This window comes from Enoplosus armatus, chromosome 6 (genome assembly GCF_043641665.1).
Source record: "Enoplosus armatus isolate fEnoArm2 chromosome 6, fEnoArm2.hap1, whole genome shotgun sequence".
In the NCBI taxonomy this organism is placed as follows: domain Eukaryota; kingdom Metazoa; phylum Chordata; class Actinopteri; order Centrarchiformes; family Enoplosidae; genus Enoplosus; species Enoplosus armatus.
The window spans coordinates 24,262,601-24,289,876 of record NC_092185.1 but is presented as its reverse complement, the minus strand read 5'-3'; the positions used below and the strand labels follow the sequence as shown (position 1 = coordinate 24,289,876).

Sequence of the window (27,276 nt, the reverse complement as noted above, 5' to 3'; positions counted from 1 at the left end):
TGCACTATCACCACAAATGCAGTTAAAGTGGGTTTGGAATTTTTTTCAAGAAAATAATTGGACATTATTTTTGTCAAATCACAAGGTTAGGATGTCTGTATATTCCAATGTTCACTTCAGCATTTATTTTGAAGTCCACCTCATATGTTTCCGGTCTTGTCCTAGCTAATGCTCGCGAGCTTGAAGCAGAAGGACGAAGTGACGCAATGCCTCTCTCCTATCAGAGGGTGGCGCTGCTGGTCAAAGGGGAAAAAAGGTGGTCTGTTCAAAGTGAACTTGAGGGAAGTTACAGGTGGAGCTGGAAGCTTCTCCTGTCGACGTAAGTGACTCTACTGCGCCATAATTTGTCCAGTCGTAAAGTGAGTTCATTCGTTGTGACGCCTGGCCAAATAAAACCTGCAGCATTTGCTGTGTAATCGCTCGGCGAGGCTTTATGAGTGTTGTCCTTACGTGTTGTTTTTGTTAGCATTGCTAAGTTAGCAGGTCAAAGTGCACACAGCTGTAGCACCACCCATGTCAGTCATGCTGAGCGTGAAAACATGTCAACTTAATGCCGGCTTGCTCGTGAACTCGCTCAAGGGCGTCATATGATATCACTCATCTATAGTAACTTTTTAAATTTAAATATAGCTTTATAATACACTCAAGTGGGGTTGTTTTTTTAATTTCCTTAATTTAAAATAATCCTTAATTGAAACACTACCATCCGCGCCCAGTCAGCCACCGACATACACGGTAAATGGACCTAGTGAACTGTGGGACCGGACAGTTAATGTTTAGCTGTCAGGTTCACCTGCGTTAATTACCGAAACTTGTATACCGATCTTACCATCAGGAACTAACAGCTTGCCAAAGATCGTGGGTCATCTCGTGCTTGGTACTTCTGTGTTTGCACAAGAAAGGCGGCGTTAAATTGCCAGAATTTTGAACGAAGTCTGGTGGAATGACGATTGCTCTGTGCGAGAAAAGTGGACAAATTACAGTCAAGTTGGGGATGGTTGTTTATTATCAGGTCAAGGGACATGCTTGCTGTAAATGTGTAACTACCCCTTTAAACAGCTGTATTCCCTTTGAGAGGCCATGTACCCTGTAGACCTCCCAGCTGTGGACGACACTGACCTCACATCAGCATCCGAACAGTACCTCTCTTCTTTGGAGTCAAGGCCTCTGAACAATGAGTGGTTTCAATCATCACAGACGTCAAAGGTACCATAGCACTTGAAATGTCTCCATGATGATGATGATTTGAATGAATTATTTGGTACACACGGTGGCTTCAGGTCAGGGGGTGCATGAAGTGGTCTTCCCGTCTGCGCAGGTAGTGATAACGGCAAACAATGTGAGGCGGCTGCAGCTGTTTGAGGGTGACCAACCTGACTGTACACTACTGACACTTCACCCTCCCGATGATCCAACGCAAGGTTTGGAACTGAACACACTGCCTCTTACCAGACACACACACACACATGCAAGCACGAGAAGAAGAAGACTGATGCTTTGCGCTCTGCCTTCCAGTGGTGGCGTTATACCTGCATGAGAAGTGGTGGTGCGTGGATGACGTCTTGCGAACATCCAGCAAATCCAGAAGTGGCTTGATGTTGGTAACTGTGCTTTTGTGCACCTGCTTGTATGTCCGCGCCACTGCAACGCAGTGATAAACACATCACGGGTTCTCACGCAGGTCTGAACAGCGTGGAAAGAAATACAACCATCTGTCGAACATCTGTCTGACATTTTGTATATGAACTGTATTTATTTTTACCATAGGCGTTTGTTTTCATCAGTGCTGGCGAGCGTCCTAAAAGTCGGCGTGTTTTCCCCAGGTGCAGACCATCACGGAGAGGGCGATCGTGTTCCTGCTCAGCCGGGTGGTGGAGCGGCCCCCACAGGAGGAGGCGTTGTTCTCCCCGCACCCCCGCACAGAGAGCTGCAAACTGCTATGGAGAGACAGCCACGCGGTCGGCTTCTACACCGTCAAACGCAAAGGTAGGGTGGAGGAGGAGAGCGGTTATGCTGAAAGTCTGGTTTGAAATTTATGCACGGGCGGGTCAGTACGATGTGGTGGTTAATGCTGTGTGTTGTGAAATTAAAGTGATTAGCTTGAAGCTTCACTAATTAATTAAGAGTGAATCAACTGACTACGCAAAAAGCGAGGCTGTTATTAATAAGATACAAATACGCTGGCCTCGTTTTCTTGTGAGTGTGAAGGCAACTTGAATCCACCACCGCAATGGCGGACCCCGCCACTAACAATGAAAACTACTATGTAAGAGGGGTAATTACGGAATGTAAACTTTAACTTTAAAGGAGGAAAGAAAAAATATATATAAATCGGCAGATATTTAATTGTCGCACTTTTTAAACTCTCAAATATCGACTGGTTTGGCCAAAAAAAAACGGTAGCTGTTCTGCTGCTCGCATTTCAGGCAGCCTGTGTGACAGCTGGAGCACTCGCTGCTACCAGCTCCCTGTCCTGGACACAGTGCTGGTGAGGAGGAGCTGGAGGAGGAGGGGCTTCGGCCTCCGGATGCTGGAGGATTTGTGCTCCTCGTTCTCCACAGAGGAGTTTCTGGGAGTCAGCTCCCCACTATCCCCCAGCATGGTGGCAGGTCAGCAACGGTCCCCCACCCCCCACAAAGCCCGTTCATTTACATTCTAATTTCCTTCCTTCCTTGTCCTCATCTTTTCTAATCTAGAGGGGAATTCTGTCAGATGATTTGCCATGATTTTGGTAGAAGAGTGCACATTTCCTGTCATTGGTTGTCAGTATTGCACTGGCTGCATTCATGCCATATGGGAATAACCAACGAAATCAGTTGGAAATGTCCATACCTGCGAGCACTCGGCAGATCAAACACCTAAAGTTGTTGATTTTGAAGAGGCAGCTCAGATGATTGCTCGAGCTCCTCCTTTTATATCAACTAGCTCTGTAACAGGCTGTGTGTTTGCGTCCCCTGTGTGTTCAGTGTGCCGGAGGTTCCTGCAGCGGCACCAGGAGCATCGGGAGCGCCTGTATGAGGTGGAGGCTCCGGGGGGCTGGACCCAGCGGCGAAACATCTGGCTCAACATCCAGCTCGGCCGCTACCCCCTCAGTACGGATCACGTTGGCTTTCATGCGTCCGGATGTTTTGAAAGAATCTCGCGTTTTTCAGATATCACACCGCAAAATCTACATTTAAGTGACCTCCCGTGGTCTTTCTAGGTATTAATGGGGGGAGCAGTCCAACGTCGGGAGAACCACAGAGGAGAGACGGAGATGACTCCTCTCGGGAGGTGAGGATCTCAATTTTTCAAAGAAGAAAATTGAGCTGAAGAATCCTCTAAAACATTTCATCTTTTATATTTAAAACAGCTACTAAAACACACTAAATTGGCATTTCCGGACTGACTTTGTGACATAGAAATTAACATAACAAAAAGCAAGATCCACCATTTGCATTGACGTTCAAAGTGTCAAACGGGCAGAAATTCATGGTAAAACAGGATGTAGACCGCACCCTAATGGTTAATCCACTCTATGTTTACGCATGGTATGTACTAGGTTATACATACGTATTACATGTTAATGCTTTTTTCCCTTGTGATGAAATGATTTGCAAAATGTTGTTTTGTATCTTTATATTACTTGATAGTTCAGTCGGGGGCCCCTAACTATACAGTTATTGTAATGGCTTAATGAATAATTTGGTCATTGCTTGTAGCCCTGTGTGTGTGTGTGTGTGTGTGTGTGTGTGTGTGTCTCTCGAAACAACGAAACGTTATCAGCATCAACCAAAATGGAGCTCACTGTTGGGCCTTTTTTCTTTTATTGGGTTGTTTCCATGAATTTGTCCACCTTGTGCGGATGATTTTTAGTTGTCTTGGCACCCTTCAGAGACATTCTGGGAAATGTAGGAGGTCATTATTTGATGTAGACAAGAAAATTGGGAGCACAAGTTCCTTACTAGACTGTGAATGGAGATTGGCCTCTGAACGTGTTCTTCTGTTTTTGTTTAGATGCAGACTTACAATTGTCGACCGGACCTGACCTCAGCGAGCACCTGTAATGTGAACATTCCACTGGCAATAGGCTCGTCCGAACAACAAATGAAACCTTGTGATCCAGGCCGAGGAGGAGGAGGAGGAGGAGGAGGCGGCGGCTCCCCAGGCAGCGAAATCTCTGGAACAGGATGTGGCCCCGCGGCCCACGCCGGTGACCTGGACTTGGGAGCTCCCACCAGGCCGATCGCACAGTCCGCAAACGCAAAGCGAGCTCTGAAACCCAAGCCCCGCGGAGGGGAGCCAGAGGCAGGGGGAGCACAAAGACGTGCCAAACGGGTCCGGCGGACATGAGGAGACAGATGCAGGCATTGTGCGCAACACCGGCCCTCAGAGGGAACTGTCCGTGCAGATTAAGTGGATGCTACATCCACCTAAACTTAGGTGACCTTTATACTGTGTATGGAATGAAGTTTACAGACCTTTTTAGACATGATATATGAATACATTGATAGTACAGTACAATATAAGTACTATCACAAAGCATGCAATAAACTGTTTTAATACAGTATTAACAGTTTTGTTTGTGTCGCTGTCTTGCCCTCCAAATGGAAGTCATTGTTTCCTTTTGATTAAAAGGCCCTGCTCACCCGGAGCGACCCACTTGGCTGATTTTCATGGCCAATGAGACCTCTTCTCAGGACTGATTGGGGCTGTGCAAACTATGCTTCATAGACATCTCCATCACTCTGCTGTTGCCTTCGTTTGGGCGGGACAAATGGCACCTTTATCGTTCTTAGTGACCTCACATAATTCCCTGCATAGCTCTGCCCACCTTCAGCCTGAGCGGAGGTCCCATCAGTGGTGGAAGTTAACTCAGAACATTTACTCAAGTACTTAAGTACAATTTAGAGGTACTTTTACTTATATATTTTCATTTTATGTGACTTTATAATGCGTCATTTATACTTCTATGCTAATCCACTGCATTTCAGAGAGAAGTGTTGTACCTTTTACTTCACTACAGTTATCTGAAAGATTTTATAGAGATAAGCTAAGCTAAGCTTAAAATAAGCTTATAAAATGCATTGTTAGAGATTAATACAGATGTTCCCATCCTCTTTTGGCTGCGAAAAAGCAGCGTCCCTTCTCAGATGTCTCTGACTTGGTAAAGAAACATCTGTCAGGTGGTTTCATTTCACAACTGTTCAAATTATACAATAGTTCACACAAAAGCAAATGTGCTTTTGTTTTTTCTTCTTTCCTACCCCATTAATCATCTGATGACCCCTCAGATTTATCTTGCGACTCCTTGGAGGGGGCCTGACCCCCACGTTGGGAACCAGTGAATCAAACGACCCAACTGTAGTACTACTATTTTTACTTTTGATACTTTAAGCTGTTAATACTTTTACTTAAGTACAATTTCAAGTACAGGATTTTTTTTTACTTGTAACGGAGTGCTTTCACACTGTTATCACGTGAAAACGTGAGTTTTCACGTTAGAATAAGATATTCTCACGTTATTACAAGATATTTTCACATTATTACGATAAACACTGTATGTTGTAATAATGTGAAAATATCGAATATACATATATATGACTTTATAATGTGTGCTTGACCGGACTCGCCCTCACACTGTTAGCTTATTGGTCCGTGTAGTTTGATGACGTACTGTAGTGCCTATAAGCTCATTTAAACTGCGTCATAATTTTGACTTTAAAACGGGACAACTTCGTCCTCCTCTCTTTGCCATTCATAGCATGTTACCTTTCCTTTTTCCTGGCTGAAACGGGCTCCCGCGTAGTTCTGACTTTGACCGCGTTTTTTTTTTGCGTTCACTAGCCTCGTCCCCGCACCTCGTTTCTCACCGCGTGAACCACCGCATCCCACCTCCAGCTACTTGCACGGCTGTCACCCGCCGGCACGTGCTGCCTGAAAACCGAGCGCGCCTCTCTCACGCGGCTACGTGTGGGAACAGGAAGTAAGGGAGCAGGGGGGGGGGGAAACAGATTCGCGGAGAAGTCACGGCACAGTTTGTGGAAGATGAGCCGAATTTACCACAACACGTCTTTACAGAACAAACCAGTGCACAACGAGAAATTTGACCGCGTGTGGTCTCCCTCTGCTTATGAAGGGTAGGGGCGTACATACTGTTGTTCGTAGACTGAGTTCCAGTTCCAGTAGCGCAGGGTGGTTACATTGTGTTTTTCCTTGTGTGGGGGACGCCACCAAACTCCACTGAAAAAATCGTTGATTTTCCCGAGATTTAGATCATGTGAGAGCAAGTTTACACATGTCAGTAAAAATGCAAACCGTGTGTTGGTGTTTCGGCTCAATTGTGCTGACAGTAGGCGAAGCAACCACTGAACTGTCATACCTTCAAAGTTGTGAATGTATTCAAATGTGGAAATAAAGAAATGGGCTTGGTGTTGTTCAGTTTGCCATATCTGTCGTTTGTTTCAAGGAGTTTTGGTTTGTGGGTCTCAATGTTCTGTTCTGCCTTGTAGGTGTCTACAAGGCAGAACAGAACATTTGAAGTCGTTGCACATTGCTCTCCTGTAGGCAAAAGAATGCACAGTTACAAGTGGAAGTGGAACCATTTTACAATTTGACATTTTTCTTCCGCAGGGGCCACGGGATTCTTCTGGAAGGAAAGCTGCTGGATGTTTCCAGACATGCGATCAATGATGTCAACAATCAAAAGGTACAGTACGCAAAATACAGCCTGGGTTTTACCTGGCTCTGGAAGCCGGGTGTGGCACTTTCTCCTCTCTCTAAAGGGAGACCACATCAGTCAATTAATGAATTAATGTAATCAATGTATTTTTCAAAATAAGAGTTTTCCCAAATCTTTTCTCGTTTTCGTCGTTTATTGAAAGGTATTAACGTGTCTTTCACCGTCTGCCATAGACAGAATCTCTGGAAGCTTTGGCTCCGTTTATGCTTTCATAAGAAAAAAGCCTCCTCCTTTGTGGCGTCCGAAAGAAGTTCAGGGGATTGCCCGAATCCTTATCATTTTTCGCAAGTTTGGGCAGACTAAACATGGACGCAGATAGGCGAAACACAAACCTCACTTCGTTTTTGTTGCCTTTCTTCTTCTGTCGTCGGCAGGTCCGTTTCTATGTGCTGTACATCAAACCCAGCCGCATCCATCAAAGGAAGTTTGACGCCAGCGGGAAGGAGATTGAGCCAAACTTCAGTGACACCAAAAAGGTCAACACTGGCTTCCTCATGTCCTCCTACCGTGAGTAGATGGCAGCAAACAATTGGGTTCATGTTTGCATATTTCCTCTCCTCCCACAACTTAATTCTATTTGAAGGGTTTTGTCTCCCATGCAGTTGTATCTACAATCTGTCCGCCAACTGTGCAATGTCAGTATGGGTGAGCGAACAGTCACAAGATTTGCTGTCAGGCTGAGGTGAGGTTAAAACAATGTCTTATTTTGGAAAGGTTGAAACTGCAACCATCTGAATCAGAATCAGAAATACTCTATTGATCCCGGGGGGGAAATTAAACGATACCAAGTCATGATAAAGGAATAAAGTAAGAAAAAATAAGAAAACAGACTGGAGCGACTGTAACAGGCTGCATGCACACTCATGAAGTTAGCATGGTGAAGCAATGTGTTTTGATTGGACCGCCTTACAATGAAGATCCACAGCTTCAACTGAGTCGAAGCCTTATTTATGCATAGCTTCGACTGGTACTGGTACTGGTCAAAACATCTCTGCATTGGCCGGGAATCGAACCCGGGCCTCCCGCGTGGCAGGCGAGAATTCTACCACTGAACCACCAATGCTTGGTGAAGATTTTTTGATAAGCTGGGTTCTCGAATAGCTCCAAATTTGCCAGTTGAAACACCTGGACAGATGGCACAAAAATCTGGCAAAGTGGCAATTGAAGGATTAACAGAGTCCATCTCAATTCCAAGTTTCTACAGGTTTTGTGTTTCTTTATGGGGTTTAATTCATGAACCTATGAGGATTATAGTTTAACAGAATTGTTCCTGCGTAGTTTCTACTGGTACATGACCTAGTCACCTGAAAAGGTTCATGCATTGGCCGGGAATCGAACCCGGGCCTCCCGCGTGGCAGGCGAGAATTCTACCACTGAACCACCAATGCTTGGTTGGCTTTGAAGTCGGACTTGCTTGGGTGACTCCCTGACAAGAAATTGTTTACTCTTTATTCTTGTTGACTGACTGACTGACTTTTCCTCTAGCGCCACTATGGATTGTCATGAACTTTGAATGCATCTTTTGTTTTGTCCACACAGAGGTGGAAGCTAAAGGGCAGTCAGACCGCCTGTCCGAGGAGCAGCTGTCGAAGGCGGTGAACAAAGCCGAGCTGGTGAAGATAACCGACAAGCACCGACCCAGCGGGACCTGGGCCTTCTGGTTCCCAGAGTCCGAGATGGACCGAACAGAGTTGGAAACAGGACAGGACGTTCGGCTGAAGACCAGAGGGAACAGTCCTTTCATATGTGAGTCTGTATTATGAGTCTGAGATTTCTGCATTTGTGTTTTCTTACGTCCTCACTTTCTTTCTGTTTCCTTTCCTGCCTCCAGCCTCCTTAGCCAAAGTGGACGGTGGCACGGTGACCAAGTGCAACTTTGCCGGAGATGAACAGGCCGGAGCGTCGTGGACGGACAAGATCATGGCCAGCAAGGCCGACGCAGGAGCCAGCGCTCAGAGCCGGCCCGGGGGCGACGGACAAGGGGCAGAGGACGATGAGTGGGTGAGGAGGACGCCTACCAAATCCCACCCGTATAAGCGTGTTTGATTTGTGTTTTAACTCGTATGGTGGGTTTGAGCGCCAGACAGATGAGGCATTTACAGGAAACTATGATAAAAAGAAGTGCCTCTAAGTTATTGCAGAGTATGTTTATAATTATATATATATATATATATATATATATATATATATATATATTATTTCTAAACACCATAGTGTATCTATAGATAACAGTGGCCCTCTTAGTTAGTTAGTTTTTGAATTTAGAGCTTCTACTCTCTGCACATTTCCCACAAAACACTCTATCCACGTTTGGCATCCAGCCTCCTCCTCGTCTCTTTGGCACAATGAGTACAAACACCATAAGAGCTGCACCGGGGGCTTTGCACGGTCGGGTCAAGATGAGCTGGAGCAGCGGGGTGTCCGGATCCCTTCCTGCCAAAAGTACGCGGAGAGCGCTCCTTCGCTTCATGTGTGCAAAACACCAGCGAGGCGAGGTCAAACGTAGGACATGGGTCGCTCTGAATGTTGACAGTGACACAAGCTCTGAGGAAGGGAGCCTCTTACGTACATGTGACACTTGCATGGACGTGGAGGACGAGCTAGAAGCCACGCTTTGACCAGCAGAATCCCCTCTGCGGCTGCTCCTCAGAACATATATATATATATATATATATATACAGACAAACAGGACAGAAACCAGAGAAGGCTCATGTCTCTCTCTTTGTTTCTCCCTCAGGACGATTGAGGAGACCGTCTCTCCCACCGGGCTCTGGGCCCTGTTCCAGCCTCCAGGTTGAACTGCTTCATCTTGGCTCTCTCTCTCTGTCTCTCTGTGTCTCTCTCTCTCTCTCTCTTTGGACTGGACTCGCTGGGGTAACTGAACCTCTTACATATGTGGCCTTGGGGCTGGAAATCTTGCGTCACGTTCGACAGCGCGGGACTAGACTCTTCCAGCTCCGCAGAGCGTATCTGTACTGTGTACTTTGGGTTGGATCGCTGCGTTTAAACGACTGGAACTTGAGCCCTGGCCCTCTCAGTCTTTCTTGGCTTATTCCTCTGCTCTCGTCTGTTTGTGTCCAAGTGTGATCCATGAGTGCATGTGTGCGATATTTCTGCATAACCTGGTATTAATTACAGTCCCCCGTATTTCCATGCCGTATTTAAGTCCTGTCTAGAGAGGCACGCTGTATTTTAAAGTGTGTTTCCTGCACGTTTTGGACACAAAGAGCTGTGTGTCTCTTAATTCGATGGGCTCTTACATGGATCTATTTTTTGTCGCCCCCGTGCCTCGTAACTATATTTTCTTACATTGAAATGGAGCTCCTCAACATGAGTAGGGACTTAGCGGTTGTTCCACAACAATGAAACACGGCCTCTTATTTTAAATGCCAGTGCTTAATGGGTGTATATTATAGTTACTGTGCTCGACAATGATACTACAGACATATACGACGTGTATACAGCTTTCACTTCCGCTCCAAAGAGAGAAGAGAACCCACAGCATAACCTGTTCTCATTATCGTGGTTATCGTGTTATAATCAGTTATTCAGAAATGACGTGCTGGATTAATATGTCGATGTTTTATTATTAAACTTTTCAGCAACTTACAAGAATCATTTGGTTTCCTTGATTACAACGTATATAATATACACACATACATACACATACACACACACACACACACACACACACCTGTTCCACCATAACAAACAGAGGCAGGTTCTGTCCTGACGGCTCTGACTCGTGCAAAATGTTGAGAAGCTGGTCCGGGGAATTGGCAGCATCGAGGAAGCGCTGGTGAATTTGAGCTGCTGCCAATCAACGTGTGCCGTTTTCCTTCTCCTAGAAGATCCTTAGAAGATGACTACGACCGCTGAACGTTGCAATCCATTTCAATCCACGCAAAGACTTTATATAACTTGATTAGAAGGCAAAAATCACCAACAGCGGAGCAAAGAAATCGTGTTGCTTTGACTGTTTGCATTGAATACACTGTATAAATATTGCACGGGTATATAGGGAAACTTCGCTTTTGGTGTTATAGGTGGCACCTTTCTCTCATAGGTGTCAGTCTTATGTGGTGCAGCCGCGGATCCGTTTGGTAAATCACTTGGGGGGGGGGGGGGGGGGGGGTCTTTCGGATCTTGCGTTTGAAGATGGCGTTTCTCCACTCTATGAAGCTGTCTCCCGTTCAAACCACTCCAGAATGATGTCTTTGTTCTCGCCGACCCACTCGATGTTGACTTGGGTTTGCTCTATGGCCTGGTACACCGCCCTGGTAGCAGGACCCAGGTCGTAGTCTGTCGCAAAACGTTCCAGCTGCAAACACACACACACACACACAAAGATCATATAGTGATGTTAGGTCCATTGCTAAGTGCATTACATTCACCAAAGAAAAGAAAATGGAGGCCCGATCTGTGCAGGTAAGCAAAAGTAGCATATCAAAGCACAAGGCTGGGCATTATTTTATGTTTTTCTTGTCGTTGGAGTAGCAACTAAAATTGCAAGGCTACATTATTTTGTGGGGCCATGGGTTACAAAAAACCCCCAACAAGACCTTCTACGGCGTCCTCTACACGGATCGTCAAACGGCGAGAATGCGGACTGTTTGTTTGTATTATGTGAGAGATATATATATATATATATGTGTGTACCATGTGAGAATGGAAAGCCTGAGGGGCATAGCTGACACGCACAAACCACCCCATAGCCCTCCAAATGAAAACTTTTGAGGGGGTCTCGAAAACATTGACTAATTATTTTGCATTCATCTATACGGTGGCGTTTATTTGCGTATAATTACAGCAATGGTCAAAGCTTGTCAACCTAATTCAAACATATTGCGATCCGACAGCTTTCAAACGCAATTTTCAGTCCATATATATATGTATATATATATATATATACATATATATATGTATAGTGGGCCAAAAATGCCCTATTTACACCTGTTTGAGTAACGTTTGCTAACAACGGAGCCCTATGACACAGACGAATAAGGAATATCTGGCTTTGGATACACACACAGTACAGTAAGACAAATATGGAATGTAACCAGCCTTGTCCTTCAAACTAATAAATAAGAAATGGCATAGCGAGAAAAATTCGGCTCAGAGGTGAAACCGACACGTAAGTCACCCACAGAGCTCCCGATGACAGAGAGGCCTCCGATAAGACATCAGGGCGCGTCCAGTTCCTCGTGTGACATAAATCAATTGTCGGTGCGTGACGGGAAAAAGACAGGAGTCTCTTCTTGACGTCATTGCACGCTGGCATTATCAACAAAACAAAAATGAATGAATTACCTCCTCCAGTTCAAACTGCGTGGAGAACCGGCTGGTCACGCCCATGATCAGCATCGCTCCGTCCCTGGTGGCAGGGAGAGACGGGCAGGTTGGACAGAACACGAGAAACAGTTTTCAACAAACACTTGAATCCTTATATTCTGATTTTTTAGAATTTAGGATTCATGCTGAAGGCTGGACTGGCTGCGTATGTGTGACCGTGCGCTCAGGAAGCGAAACCCCGTCTGTTATGTATATTTAACCAGTGATTCCCATCAGTGCAGCTCCCTGTTAACAGCGGAGGACTTTATGAAGCGGGGCTAATGATAAGCACTAATTAAACCAGAGGAGACCTTTGTACTTGAGATTTCTATGAGCCACTGTTTATCATACTCCCTTCTTTTATGGCAGCTCTTGTTTACTCAAGTGACTCTTTGGGCGTCGAGAGGCCTCCGTAAACAGGCTCTCCGTGATTTCAATTGGCAGCTCGCGGCCTCAAAGCGAGGTCACGGGACAGAGAGCGACGCGAGCGAGCCAAACCCTGTGTGTATTTTTTTGCCCTTTTTTTAGAACCGCACTGCTCTGTGATGCCAGGTCTGTCAGTGTATTTGCAACGATTACTGTTGTGGGTTATTCATCGTGTAGTGCAGCTAAGCTCAAACGCCACGGCACAGAAACCCTGAGCCGAGCCTAGCTAAGCTGTCCCGGATTGGACTAGACTTGATTTTTGCCCACGCCGGGAAGCTGTGGCACAAGCTGAAAACACAAGGCAAACTATTGCTCATTTACACATCTGTAGACATTGTGAGTCGTGCTTCCGGCCGCTGGAGAAATACAAATCCAACACAGTCACTCTCCTTTTAGCTCTGTTTTGGTCTCCTGGCAAAATGAAGTGTACAGTGTTTTCTTTTAGAGCTGTTTCCTGCTGTGGCTGGAAATGGAGTTACTGACCAAACAACAAAAACAAAATAGAGCTAGCTTAAAGAGGCTAAAAGGCTCAGGGGAACTGCCTGTCATACAAGAATTCCCTGTGGGCTCATCACCAAGAGAGACACCGTTCTACTGTACATACAAAAAAATATAGCTGGTGCAGCTTTAAGATCTATCCTCATCTCACCCTCTCGCTGACTTCAAACGCGCATTTCCCAAACTGTTTGTTGAAAGCTGCCGAAATCAATATTTTTATGTATGAACAATGGGTCAAATGACTGACCCGACTCACGACTCTGAAGTTCCCCTCGTCCCTGCGGAGCCTTTTAGCCTTTTTTCAGCTCATTGTTTGGAATTTGCAGACCACAAACTGTACCCACTGTACACTACCTGCCCAGCACCAAACAGCAGACAGACAAAGTCAGCGACCAGCTAGAAACGGAGCTGGGAAGGAGAGTGAACACTGGACTTGTGACGCGTGTGCGACTTTTAGCTTTTAGCTCAGAGTTCTCACAGTCTGTCCTGCTGTGTTAGGTTGTCTTCTCCACCCTGACAAACATATGTTCTGGGGTAAACCATGAATACTAAATCTAAATACTAAATCTGTTTGAATAAAAATACCGCCTATCATCAGCCTCAAACCAAAAAATACTGGTATCATGACTTCCTTTTCAAGTCTATATTGGTCAAAGCCAACTGCGTGATCTCAAATACTTGTTCGTGACTCAGAAAACGAGATGCATTCTGTAAAAACCAATAAGAGAGGCAGAAGACAGTCGGAGTCCGAACTGCGACCTACCCCAAACTGACGTATTCCCAGTGCGCTCTGATAAAGTTCCAGGCCAGCGCCTGCCCCGCCACGTTCTTGGCTATGTAGTTGATGGTGGAAGCAACATCCATGAGACGTATCTTCTCAGGGTTCAAAGTGTACTCCAGGTATCTGCAAGATAAGGAGGGCACTTAATAAAAACTGCGTGTTTGGGATTCGCCTTATCACAGGTGTGCCTCTGAGAAGAGTTATTGCGCACGCAGTAAAAATAACACCAACATAATAGTGTGCACGACACATATACAGAACAGGACCCGGTGTCTGCTCCTGGGTCTGTCCCAGACCTGCGTGGTGGCCTCACCTGTTGAGCAGCCAGACTTTCTTGGTGCAAGACAGGGCCTCACGGAGCTGGTCTCTCTCTGAGGTGTCGCTGGAGCTCTGAAACTTGTTCCAGGCAAACTCCCACTCCGTCTTCCCGCCAGCAGCCACAGCTTGGCAGTAGATTACAGACCGCAGATTGGGGGGGATGCTGAATCACACACACACACACACACACACACACACAGAGTTATTCTCCCTACACCAGGACTGTCTCATTTGCAAGTTTTCTTGGTTGTTCTGGACTGTTGACATTTTCCTGCACATTTGCAGACATACTGAACATTTTTCGCCACCTGGTCTACTTTCATGTATTTTCTCCCACCACTACAATCTAAGACGTTAAAAGGCTTCATACTGTTGTGAATGTTGACACTTTAAGGACCGAATTTCTCCACAGAAACACAAAAACACACCCTCTATCCTTAGACCCTTGATCCGGGCGTGGATTCCTCGCTCCGGTACGTACAGTGCATCTACATTTACGCATCCACGTCCACAAATCAGGGGCAGGTGTGAATGCATGAGCACACTTCCATGCGTGTATGTACATGCATGTGTGCTGAAGTTGATGAGCACATACAGTACGCGTGCTTAATGAAGAGTCAGTGCCTCTCGCCCTGCTTTAAAGTTGCACCTGAACGGTTGCAAAACACTGACTAAAAAGTAACTGTAAAAGCACTGGAGTTTGGTGTCGGCAAACACCTTCTCAGCTAGTAAGAACAGAATCATGGTGGCCCCCGTTTGTGATTTAGAATTAGAGTGCAGGTTAGCAGAGAAATCCTGCCAGGTGCAGCTTTAAAGGCGCAGGGTGGTAACACCAGTCTCACACAAAACCACACAGCAAAGAGATTAAATGGCACCTACCTTTACTAAATCATTCCTGGAGAGCAAAGCTACAGAATATAATGAAAGCTATTACAGTGAGACCAGGGGGGGGGGGGGCAGGTAAATGTTCAAATTCCAAATTATATATATACTTATCCAAAAGTGGATAAAGTGTCCGCACTGGTTGGTGTTGGTGTTGTTCATCCAGTCGGCAAACATCTTTGTAGCCATCGCCAAGCATTCTGGGAGTCCATTGGAACATGCCACCTGTATGGCGTTGATCTGGTTGTGCCTTGGAATTAAGCACAGTTTCGCGTTACATGATAAGTTTACAGGTATTAAATGGTGTTAAATATAATGAAGACAAAAGCTAGTAAGTGCACCTTGAGTTCAGATTATTTTGCCCAACTGCTGTTTCCAAAGAATAATAATAAGAAAAAGAATTTGGGAGACAAGTTGACCGTGGGTTGCTTAAAGCTGCGTTAACTGTTTGTTTTTTTTGTCCGTTTGTTTTTTGCCTCGTGGGGGCAAAGCCGAAGACAGGACTCATAACGTGTTGGCAAGCTGTTGCCGGGCTACACATCCAGCAGACAGGGAACAATGTTGGCATTTTAGGTGGGCCGCAAAAACCAAAGCAATGAGCTGCGACAGGCATACCGGCTCCGAGGGGAGCTGAGGGGAGCTGCACGGTTGGGTGATCAGTGCAGCTTCATTAAAAAAAAAAAATTTAATTTATGGTGGCAAAGTATTTGAAAGTGTTATCAAAGGTGAATTAGTCTACATCTTGTTAGCTTGAGAGCTTTTTCATTTTGTAAATCATTTTGTGACGCGTGATCAGTCCATTCCAAAGTCTTTATTAGTATTTTTCGCCTGAAACGACCCTTGACTTCTTGAGAAGTGGCTCCATATGAGCACACAACAACAACGACAACAACAACAACAGGAGTCCACGCTGCACATGTGCACATCACTAGCACGCCTACAGCCGATGAGACGCAAGCCAACCATGCAAACTCGCACATCTGCTCTGCATTGGCACTGTTGGACCGGAGTTTGTGAAACTGTAAAGCGCAATCGTGTGTAAATCTGTTGAGGATTAACTGAGGAACCATTCTGTCTAAACAATAAAACTATATTACCCCCGAGGGATCGGTATCAGTAAGTCATACTTCCTTACTGTAAGGAGTGGTCCTTTGGAACCTCTGAATTGTCTGTGGCGTTCCTGAAGAAGTTGTACAGGCCCTTAACCTGTTCCCGGAGGTACACCTGCGGGAAGAAACAGCTTTACGGCGGAGTTTCAGGAACACACGCAGCAATATTACATTTTTACTGTGCATCTGTTAACGTTGGGATGAGGGAGGAACATTAGCACCAGCAGGAAATCATATTCAGTCTGTGAAATCCATCTTCTCCACCCACTACAGGTCGGTTTAGTTAGTAATGTGATAAAGCGAGATACATTTTTCACTTTGAATATCACAAGTTAGACCGACGCGTTTCGGCTGTCATGACCACCCTGATTAAGGCCACAAGCCGAAACGCGTCGGTCTAACAGTAAAATTGCTCTGTGTACTACAAGTGTCGCCGGAGTTTTGACCTCTTCGGACTTTCTTCCTTCTCCATGCACCTTGGAAGTAGGTGAAGTTGTGCCAGAAACCCCTACTCACTCTACAATGTCTCAAGTTAAAAAGGACGTTTTAAGGACACATGCCTGCATGGGTCCATACACCTCGGAGCGGTCAAACATGAGGACAAAGTACTCAAGGTTCCTGACTGCTGATTCCCAGGGAAGGTACCCTCTCTCATTCCGTAGGAAGCGGGTCGAATTCAGAGCCAGAGTCACGTTGACAAGTTTGGCCCTGAGGGGGAAAAAAAAAAAAACAGAGATTGGATTTGGCAGGATAAACACGGCCTTATTTCAGTCATGTTTTTTTTTTTCCCAGGTATGACACATTACGATTACGGAATCACAAGACACTCGAGCTACGGAAAATGGATTTGTAGCGGTCTGGGTCGACTGAATCCAAGTTATTACCTCGCCAAGTTAAATGCATCATCGACAAGCTGCCCTCTGTTCATCGGTGGGATCCGCTAAAAAACAAGAGCAGGATGAGGGACAATCAGCAACTCAGGAGACATCTACACTCAGTCATTCTACCAGCAACGAAATCAGTATGAGAGCACATTGAATTTATATGTTGTCAAAATCAGATATAAACCCAACAGTATGAGTTTATGATTTATCTCTGTATTAGCAATTTCTAGCACTAAGGCCCAACGGATGCCAGTGACTGTCAGTCGGTTGGCCCGCCACTTTAGTCCAGAGTATTCGGTGGATTGCCGTAAACCTTTGTACAGACATTCGTGTTCCCCAGAGGATGACTCATAATGACTTTATTGATCCCCTGGCTTTTCCATCTCGCACCACCAGTGAGTCAAAGTCTTCACTTACCCAGTGAAATATCTCAGCATGCAATTGACGGACGATGAATCTCGATGACTTGTTTCGACTCAAACTCAAACTGCTGGAGGGTTTTTCCTGTGGAGTTTGGTACAGACACCCATCTTCCCTAAAGGATGAACTGTAATAACTCTAGTAATGACACCAAGTGCCAGACCATAGCAGGTTTGGTGGGATTTTTGTGTTTGTTCATCTTGTTCTTGGGAATATTTTTTTGAATGGGCCAGGCCTCTAAGACGCTGTAGTTCTATTGACGGTTTTGTTTTTTTGTCTGTGTGTAGTGGCTGTCTATGACAGCACTTAGTTATTCATGGTAATCAGCACTTAGAAAGAGTTCAAAGTCCAAGAAATTCAGGGCAAAACGAATTACAGATAACTTTTAAACCTTTTCAAAGCATTTATTTCCCCCCCCCCTTTTTTCTTTAGTCAAGTCCAGTTCTAAGAAGTTTGGTTTCCTTCAGCTGCCATTCTGAGTTTTGGTGACAGCACAAGACGGTGTAACGTTTAAATAATATTTTTCTCCCCCGTGATGCAGAGTACACAGAGCAGAATGATCAATAGCGGTTCTCTATCTCTTTGGCTCCACGTGGCTGCACTCTATGCTGTCTAGTTCTTACTAATAACTAATAACACAAGGCTAAATTAACAGCCAGGGAAGTGAACCAGGGAAGAACAGACGATTTTTATTTGACATTACAGCTTTGGATAAACGAGCCAAGATTTCACTTAATCTGCCAGAACTTCAGAGCTAACTCTTCAGGGGGCAAACTGTTCGTAATTTGACTTTGCAGTAAAAAAAACCCAAAAAAAACCAGCTTGTAAAATCTCTTCCCTTATTCAGTCAAATGAACAATAACTGGAGGTTGTTTTTTCGGCTCACTTCTGTGATTTGTTAACTCATTATTTGGCTTGGAGGACTCACATGTGGGTTTGTCTCCAGTTGAGTCAGGAGGCGTTGCCAGTTCTCTGGGTTGTAATTGACTCTGTAGTATCCAGTGCAGTTGACGTTTGCCAGGATCCACTCTCCACTCTTAGAAATTAATTCGTCTTTCGTCACTGTTCAGAGAGCAGATATTGGTCAAAGGTTACACTTTGCCGACTACTAAACGCAAATCAATGGCTCAGGAAAGTCGAGGAAAATGAAAAGCTAGCATGGAGAAAGGGCAATCTTGTCTTATCTGGTCATCTGTTCCAGAAATGACATGGCCCTGTGTTGTGTATTCTTGTTACCTGTGGCGCTGGTTTCCAACCAGAAAAAAGAAGATCCAGATGTATTTGACATGACTCTGATCGGGACGTACCACCAAAGACTAAACAGACAGAAAGAAATAGACAAGGGTATAATAAGTACACGTTATGAGGTGGCCTGGGTGCTCATGATCCAGGAAATGATTATTCAGCGTCTATGCGGTGAAGGATGAAGAGTCCAAATAACAATCCAAAAAGAAGCCCTTTTAGTAAAAGGTGATCTGTAAACGGAGCAGGAAATCTAATCTCCTTTATAAAAAAAAAAAAGAAGCAGATATCTGCACTGCCACCGTGCCAGAGTCCAGAGCTGTTATGGTCCGGATATGGCCGAAGCGACTTGTCAGGTTCAATTACTGTGCAACTCACCATGGCAGCGTTATGTGGTGCATAGTTACAAAACATTGCTTCAAAACACTCCACATGGCCAAAGGTGTAATCTACTGTCATCAGCTGCAGTGATTTCATGCAGACCTGGCAGAGCAATACTTACTCACCAAGGTGGCAGTGATGCAATCATTTACTGCATTTTGCCAACCGAAACAGGCACTAGAAACGCACCCTTTAATTATTTGGTGAGGACTGTTCTCAGAGGGAGTGAGACGTTGCAAAGTGTCACCAGAGACAGACAGATTTATGATCCTGAAGTGGAGGATCTTCTCTAATCCCAGCCCGAACCGGTCGCGTTCCCACTTTTTTTAGTTATGGCAAACATATTAGTTGCCTCTTTACACTTTCATCACATTGGGAGCAACTCTAAATTCTCAACTGCATTCGCAAGCTAGTCGCTAACTCTGTCTGCCCGCTGTTTCGTGCTGGACAGGTAGTGCACGGTGGGTTCATCAGAGCCTCTTCACTGAAAACAGCCACCTGCTGCGTTGATGAGAGCGGTGAGAATGAACCGTACAAGTTTGCGAGCTGGGAAACCAAAATAATGAGCTGAAAGACACCGAGAAGCTCTGCACCTTTCACGTTACATATAGTGATTTTATATTGATCGGTGCAGCTTTAACATTTAAAAGTGTAGGACCCGGTAGTAACTCCTGTGGGACGCCACATTTAACCCTCCTACATTCAGGTGTACTACCAGAAAACTGTATATTGTTGTTTGTAATCCAAAAACCATGTATGAATTATCCCTCTGATATGTCATGATGTGCTATATCAAACGCTGTTTAACCAAACTGCAAACTGTGTACACCGAGGCAATGTCCATTTAGCACATACCTGGATTCGGTAGAGTCATTGAACAGGAAGTGCTTCTGGTAGACCTCTCCATTGGTAGTGTTTATGGTGACGACAGGATAGCCAATTTGTTTGGTCCAGGGTTCCATCACAGTGGCAACCTTGGTGTGACCACCGTCCTCCTTTACGGCCTGCAAACACAGCCACAAGTCAGTTCATTTACGATATTTCGGCACCACGACCTGATCAATGACGATTCAGACAATGACATTAGTGTTGTCACAATTATTATTCAAACAAGGCACGCTTCAAGCCGGCAACAGAAAATTCACTTTACCTTTTCTATATATTCCCAGAGGTCATTCTGGTCAGTGTTTTTATACCTAAACTCGGACAGGTACATCTAAAACACAACAACAGAGAGAGTGAGAGAGAGTTTAGGGCTCACAATAATCATTTTCAGGAGGACATTTTCCATCCAAAAAAGTGATGTTGAGAGCCGGACGAAACTATGCAAACACAGCTGCCAGCAGCAGACCCGCAGAGGATGTAATGTCGAAATAAATGCTTGGCTGAAAACAGGCCTCCTGTCATTTTTTTGTGGCGAGCCGCGCTTGAACAGCAGTGAGGGAACAGGTGTTGTAGGTCTGCGGGGGCCTGCTTCTCAACCCTGCACCTGCCCGCTCCCTCAGAGATTCTGATCACCTCTGGCCCGCAACAGTATTTCCCTTTGGTAATCCGTCTGCTCCGCCCCACAGGGAAAATACGACACCCTTATTGATTTTGCTCGAGGCGGTGAGAACCACAAGTGGACAGAAATTGTGGATTTTGAACCGGTTACTCATCGAAGTTCCCCATTGCAACAGACACAAACCAGATGTTGGAATGTGAGACTTCAGAGCCGCAGTGATGGTGTTGTTATTGTCAACAAATCAGATTTGGATATATGATGGAAATTGTGTTTATCGATGTTTTTGGATTGTTTGACTGGTTTGGATGTTAAATGTGTGTGTGTGTGTGTGTGTTGAGGTACGCCTCATTGATATATAATGGGGCGGACAGAACGCGAGAAACACCTCGCAGAGTAATGCAATACAATTCAACATCACCCCTACAGCCACACACTACAGCCCAAGCTAACTTTTGTCAGGTAAAGACTGATCATTTTTATTCAAGATAATTGACAATCAGCCATGTTGCTCCTTGTATTACTGCGTTAGGCATGTTTGTCCTAAATTACTTACTTTAAAGCGTTTGTTTACGCCTGTTTCAGGGCTGTTTCTAACATGACTTACAGTAAATTAGGTGCTAACTGTTAGACTGAAATTGCACAACCCTGCTGATGCACCGCATATATCTTTTTTGTAGACAAGGTGTAAAATATTAATATTTCAATATATATATAATAACTACAATAACAATATATAATATTTCACAATAAATGCGATTAAAAACAGAAATGTACTTAAGTCTTCTTAAGAAAAACAAATATACTTGGAAACTAATAACGTAGGGTGAGTTCGTCTTAAATATTATACTATAGTAATAGCATAGGAGCAAAGTGTTTTGGTATTTTGGTATTTTTAATTTAACCAAGTACCCTGTATCAGACAATGCGTCTGGCATTTGTAACAGCATTTTTCATACCCCCGATTGAGGCATCAAATTTGAAAACTTTGGCGCGGTAGTTTGCTTCCCCACCTGTGTTGTAAGTCATGTCGTGTTGTGATATTATTAAAAGGATGTATCTTCTCAGAAAAAAAACCCCCACTTTGCAAGGACACTGCACTTGGTCTGTCCCAGCAAGAGAGAGGGCCCTTAGTCTTGAGTCCAGACTAGTGTTTGGAGGTTAATTAGGGTGTCAGAATTCACCTTTAGTCTCGAGTCTCAGGGACAGTCTGCAGGGCCTTGCGGGAGGATTACAGCGCTGAACGTCAGCCCATCTGAATGAGGTTAAAAGTTATTGCTTACTTTGATCCCTTTGTTGAACACCCTTTCCTCCACGACGTCTGCCAGCATCCTCAGCACAAAGCCCCCCTACAGAGGGAACACCAAGTACAAGTGTATGTTAAAATTTATGGGTGACCTGCAAGTAAAACAGAAGCAAAGAAAGACTGACTCGCTACCTTAGCGTAGGTTATGGCATCAAACATCTCGACGATCTCAAAGGTCTCCTGGACATCCTCCGGCGGAGGACTGAGGGGATGGGACGAGGCCAGGGCGTCCTCCTCAAACGCTGTGTGGAGGTCGCTCAAGACAAGTGTGTCTTTCTGAGGAAAAGAAGACACACACGCTGCGTGACTCATGTGTTTTTCAATGGCCACGATTGGCACAAAATCGAAAAGCTTTGCAACGGGAAAAGAACAAGTAGGTCCCGTCTGTGGAAGCGAATGAAGTGCCATAATTCCTCAGCCGCCACGACTGCTTGGACTGAACTTACTATTTTAAATGTAGGCTCAACGTCGTCCACTGCAAAGTATGACATGTAGGTGGCAAAGCCCTCATTCAGCCAGATTTCGTTCCACCATTTCATTGTCACCAGATTTCCAAACCACTGTCAACAAAAGAGTGTGGATAGTTGAGGCAACGGTGTCATGTCAACGCCTTGATATAGGATACATAGTTGTTTGGTTTGGTTTTTTTTGTCCTCTAACCTGGTGTGCCAGTTCATGTGCAATGAGAGTGACGATCACTTCCTTGTGCAACAACGAGGACACACCTTCCTCGTAGAGCAGGTCTCCCTCCTGGTACGTGATCAGTCCCCAGTTTTCCATTGCTGCAGGATTTAAGTCTGGCAGCGCAATTTGATCTGGAGGAATCGCATAGGTATGGACAAATGATCAAATGAGGTTTTGCTTAGCCAGTAGCATGATATACTATCCAGCAGTATCCAGGAGGTTTTTACTAATCTCACTGGCAGAAGCTGACATAATTAAGGCCGATACTGCTAGTTACCAACTAGAAAATACTAAAATACTGCATTATAAAACCCTGAGCCTTCCACCTAAAAAAGACAAAATGAAGTACTTAGGTTTTTACTGTGGGCTCAACAGACGCTCTATCCTGCAATGCAACACAACAAAATTGGAGCTACGAGTTAAGATTGTGGGGGGGGGCTTTAAAAGGAACACGAAGGCCAAAATCTTTGCGGGCTAAACATGATGAAGTATGATACGCGTGCTGCCATCTTGGTAAAAGTTCATGGGAGTTGAAGTTTTTTGAATCCAATATGTTAAAATGTGTTAAAATCACAAGAACTTCACATTATAATGGAAAAAACTGCCATATTACTGATTCATCTTAGAATATGGATAGTAAGCTCAAAAAAGATTGATTAAAGAAAAAAAAACCTCAAGAGATGCAATTAAGTCAAAGAAGCTAACGGAAGTGGGTCAGAGGCTAGCCCGGAGGTCCCACGAGGACGTTGGCTCTCTTGGCAGAGACGAAAACAAGTACAAATTCTTTAGAAAAAAGAATTTCATTTTTTTGTGGGCCTATAAGCAGTCAAATTTAAAAAGAATATAGAAAGAATATTGAGCATAAAAATACAGGAAGGAGCCCTACCTTACCAGGGCATAGCTATCAAGCTAGCTACGGTAAGCTAGCTAGTTGGCTAGCCCGCTGGCCTTCCAATATCACAAATGTCACGTTTTTGACAGTGACAGTGACTTTTTACGCTTCCATCTACACGTCCATCCAATTATATCGAGGCAAAGTCTCACCTAGTGTTTTCTGCTGGTAATTAATTCCAAAGTAGCTCTCGTAGAACTCGAGAATCTTTCCGGTGATGTTGGCTGCATACTCAGCGTGTCTTGCTGCAATGGCGTCAGGGCGCGCAAACGTCTGTATGAGCAAAACAGGACAAGACATTGACGCGTACATGTTGATTCAAGGATAGATTGAAACAAGACTGTATCGAAGTGAAGATATGCACATATTTTTGCTTTGCACTGAAGAGCAACACTTCTTCAGCCTGAACCGAGAAACAGCGGCAGTGACGTATGGAAGGTCAAACAGCTCAAAAGTCAGGAAACAGGAACATTATTTAGTTATCGGACACGGTTCTGGTTCGTGGTGCCCAACGCCATTTTCGTTTGGCATTGAAACCACACAAGAACCATTGGTTTTGGAGTCATTTTTGCCAGTCAGCGTTTAAAAAGAAAATTCAAACGCTCACTGGCGACACATTATAGCCACGCGAGCCAAGCTCAACACCGGACCAAAAACAGCGACATTAAATTTCATCTGGAGTTGACAGTACACATACGCTAATTTCCACACGCCCATGTGGGGAGGGGACTGACGTGAACTCCGAAACCGTGAAGGCAAACAAGTACGTTGACATCTTCGGTGTCGGATGAAAACTAGTGTATTGCCAGTCGTCGTCTATAATGCTGGAGCCTGAGAGAGAGGAAACAAAGCAGTATAAGGAAGGATATCTTTTATTCTGTTATTACTGTGGATCTTTTATTGCTAGGTGGCAAGAAGCCCAATAAACATCCATTTAAAAAAAAAAAAAAAAAGAGAGATCAAAGAGACATGAGCTACACTTGTTTTTTCACCTGACTTTTCCTCATTTCCGAGAGCTGTCGTGTCTCGCCTGTGGATTATGGTCACATCAAACACAGCCTTCATTTCTGGCTCGTCGAAACAAGGGAACACTCTCCTGGCATCGGTTGGTTCCATATTGGTGGCGGCAAGGAATCTATGAATACCAAGTTCAAGAAAGTCAGCCCTCCGTTGTCAGGAATATGCGGAAGGAACGCTGGATGAAAACTATGAGGGAGTGGTTTGGATTTCATAAAGGACCCGTGATGAATTGCTTTGAATTCATACGTTTAAAAGCCTCGACTTCAATGAATAACCAATGTGCCTTTGCGTCTTTCGCGACACTGGCGGAAACAGTGGCCAGATGGTAGGCTGCGTATTTGGGACAGGCAATAGCAAACACATACGAGTGCCAGTCCAGGACCACTACGTCTTAGTGACCAGTACCAGTCCTTTGGTCCACGAATTTGAACATGGTAAATTAAGGCATAAAAACAGGTGACTAGAAGGATATCCTGTTTCCTGAAGGTTTTCCGGGGACAGAACAGAGTATAAATAATGTGGCAAACTGTGTGTGTGTGTGTGTGTGTGTGTGTGTGTCGACCCACACTAGGAGGAGAGTGATTTCATACTGTGTTTGGGTTCTTTTTGCCCCATGGGGCCTGCCATGACAAATGGATCCATTACAGTAATTAGACAAGACAATAGCCTAAACCACGGAACCAATGCAGTTCACACTTTGAATAGAATTCGACTTTTGCTCCTTTTTAATCTAGAATAGGCCACAAGCAAATATATGAACAACCAGCTCATAAACAACAGCCCACTCTGTTTTTTTTTAAACCACAGACATCTGATGTGCATTGTTTTTTTTATTCTGGCTTTTACTGACTCCAATCCAGATCTGTTTGCATGTCGATTAGTTTTGGTTTCATCCAGTTTATTTTCCGTTTTAGCGTCTCAAAGACCAAACTTGTGAGTTGGCCAAGTTCGTTTTTTCCCCCAAATGGCAAAAATGTCTTCGGCTAGACTCCTTACATACAAAAAGTAGTGTCATCTCTTAGTCACTTTTCCGTGTAAATGATTGGACTGAGCACAGGGGTTCATTTTTGACTTTATGTTGTATTGTAAATATCAAGGCAAAGGTTATGGTCTGGTCCAAGTTTCGTTTCAGTGTTTATTTGACATGTTCCTGAACAACTGAAGCCAACAATTGGTTTCACTTTGGTTTAGGAAAAATAAAAAATCAGATAAAGAAAACAGCCTGCTGTATCACTCTTTGTGTCTCTTGTTCCCTCTCTTCAGGAGAATGCTGATGGAGGGCATGAATTTGGTAGTGCGCCAGGTGGAGGTGTCATAGGTATGTGTAAGTAGACGAGGTAGAAGTAGATTTTGTTCCTACTTCTACATGTGTTGGATATGTAAGGTGACTTGTGGCTGTGGAGGCTTTGGAGTTGTTTAAAGGCACTTTGACGGGGGTCGGGCTGTAACGTGGCGTAACCAATTACTTATGCAGTTGAGTAACTGGTAAGGAAACCCGATTACTTCATCAGTGAGTAATGATGACACTGCTGAATATGAAGCAAAAAAACAAAATGTTTTGGTTTGTTGATTGATCATCATTGGCGAACAAATTAAGTCTGAAAACTGAAGCTGGTCATTTGATCATTCACAACACATGCAATCAACCATACGGTTTTTCAGTTTCCGTGAAAACCGTCACAAGATTGGAGAATTCTCCTCTTGTGGTTTCCCGTTTTATGTTTCTGCAAACTAAACTTTGAAAGGCGCTACGATCACAAATTCTACACACAGAAACTTAAAAGCCTTAAACTTTTTTCTTACCTCTCTGTATTGGGATCTCCTTCATAAGCTGGGTTACCTTCAAGATATGTGCTCACATACAGCGCATCAAGACGTTCTGTTATTTCTCCCTTGAACGCCAGGAACAAACTGTAGTTGCCTCCTGCCTCCAGCGCATAATTCAACTGGATCTCGAGGAAATCACTTGCGTCCTCGTGGTATTTCAGTCCGGAAACAGGCAACACTTCATTTGTGTTTTGGTCCATCACCACGGGGTTCGAGACTGCCAGGTCCCTGCTGTTAAGGTAGATGGAGCTAGTCCTCTGGACGCAGTGAAAGTTGACGGTGGAGTTTCCCGTGAAGAGCATCGTCTGGTTGGGACTGGTCACGTTTACCTCCTCAATGATTCTGGTGTAGAGGTGAGGCTGGAGGAAGACCTTGTAGCTCTGAGGTATGAGGTTCTTTGGCAGCCGCATGACAGGCGGCGGCCCCGTCGTGGTGGACGGGAAGGTCGGACGGGGCGTCGGGTTCAATGTGGAGATCTCAGTCTTGTACAGAATGATCATGGTGACAATGCCGGCGATGACCGAGACGGTTAGGAACACAAAGGCAGCGGCGATGGCCTTAGAGGACACGGAGGACTCTTTCGGCATGGTGGCAGCTTCCTACGGTCCGCCCTGAAGGCCGGGTTGCTCGAGTTGCTCGACTGGTAGAGATGAGTCTGATGAATCCCTGAGCTTGTGTGCTCTTGGTCTGCAATGACTGATCTGTTTGCGTCCGAGTAACCTCCCTCCCATAAACAGGGCTTGGCCTTAGCAATTAAGGGTCTGTGCTCAGATTAAACATTAACTTGAGCGTTGCCGAAGGAGCAAAGAGTAAGCCTACAAGTGTGAAAAGAGCGATGTTCATTGGCTTTGTTGTAAATAATCAGATTGTGCTCTCAAACATCTGGAGGTGGTTACCGTGGTCTTGCCGCTAATGCAGGGGTTAGGTAAACCTCAAGGAACACTTTATCCTCACACTGCACTGTCCAACCCATCACACACACACACACACACACACTCTCACATTCCCTTTCCATGAACGCAACACACTGTGCGAACCATCATAATCACATGC

At 44.8% G+C, this 27,276-nt stretch overlaps 3 protein-coding genes and 2 non-coding genes across 5 annotated transcripts; 2 read left to right on the top strand and 3 right to left on the bottom strand.

The window, feature by feature from the left end:
* The first annotated feature begins 260 nt into the window (after nt 1-260).
* Nucleotides 261-4,478, top strand: fam169b (family with sequence similarity 169 member B). The gene is made up of 9 exons (XM_070907944.1): nt 261-319; nt 1,060-1,206; nt 1,319-1,421; nt 1,516-1,601; nt 1,824-1,986; nt 2,427-2,609; nt 2,967-3,092; nt 3,203-3,273; nt 3,997-4,478. Exons 2-9 carry the CDS (start codon nt 1,081-1,083, stop codon nt 4,330-4,332), a joined length of 1,194 nt encoding a protein of 397 aa, XP_070764045.1. The 5' UTR covers nt 261-319; nt 1,060-1,080; the 3' UTR covers nt 4,333-4,478.
* A 1,516-nt stretch (nt 4,479-5,994) lies between these two features.
* arpin (actin related protein 2/3 complex inhibitor) lies at nt 5,995-10,336 on the top strand. Its single transcript, XM_070906739.1, has 6 exons — nt 5,995-6,119; nt 6,613-6,688; nt 7,096-7,228; nt 8,261-8,467; nt 8,553-8,722; nt 9,459-10,336. The coding sequence occupies exons 1-6, from the start codon at nt 6,028-6,030 to the stop codon at nt 9,465-9,467; spliced, it is 687 nt and encodes a 228-aa protein (XP_070762840.1). The 5' UTR covers nt 5,995-6,027; the 3' UTR covers nt 9,468-10,336.
* On the bottom strand, nt 7,714-7,784 carry trnag-gcc (transfer RNA glycine (anticodon GCC)). Its single transcript has one exon. It is a non-coding gene; the product is annotated as a tRNA-Gly (tRNA).
* Nucleotides 8,039-8,109, bottom strand: trnag-gcc (transfer RNA glycine (anticodon GCC)). Its single transcript has one exon. It is a non-coding gene; the product is annotated as a tRNA-Gly (tRNA).
* Nucleotides 10,337-10,895: 559 nt separating the features above from the next.
* On the bottom strand, nt 10,896-26,810 carry anpeplb (alanyl (membrane) aminopeptidase-like b). The gene is made up of 20 exons (XM_070907083.1): nt 26,200-26,810; nt 24,369-24,511; nt 24,074-24,207; nt 23,529-23,649; nt 22,461-22,615; nt 22,247-22,360; nt 21,933-22,076; nt 21,778-21,843; nt 20,144-20,209; nt 19,849-19,997; nt 18,607-18,686; nt 18,299-18,432; nt 16,951-17,006; nt 16,627-16,774; nt 16,093-16,181; nt 15,097-15,207; nt 14,071-14,238; nt 13,740-13,880; nt 12,032-12,095; nt 10,896-11,042 (listed from the first exon to the last, which is right to left on the bottom strand). Exons 1-20 carry the CDS (start codon nt 26,808-26,810, stop codon nt 10,896-10,898), a joined length of 2,841 nt encoding a protein of 946 aa, XP_070763184.1.
* Between the last annotated feature and the right edge of the window lie 466 nt (nt 26,811-27,276).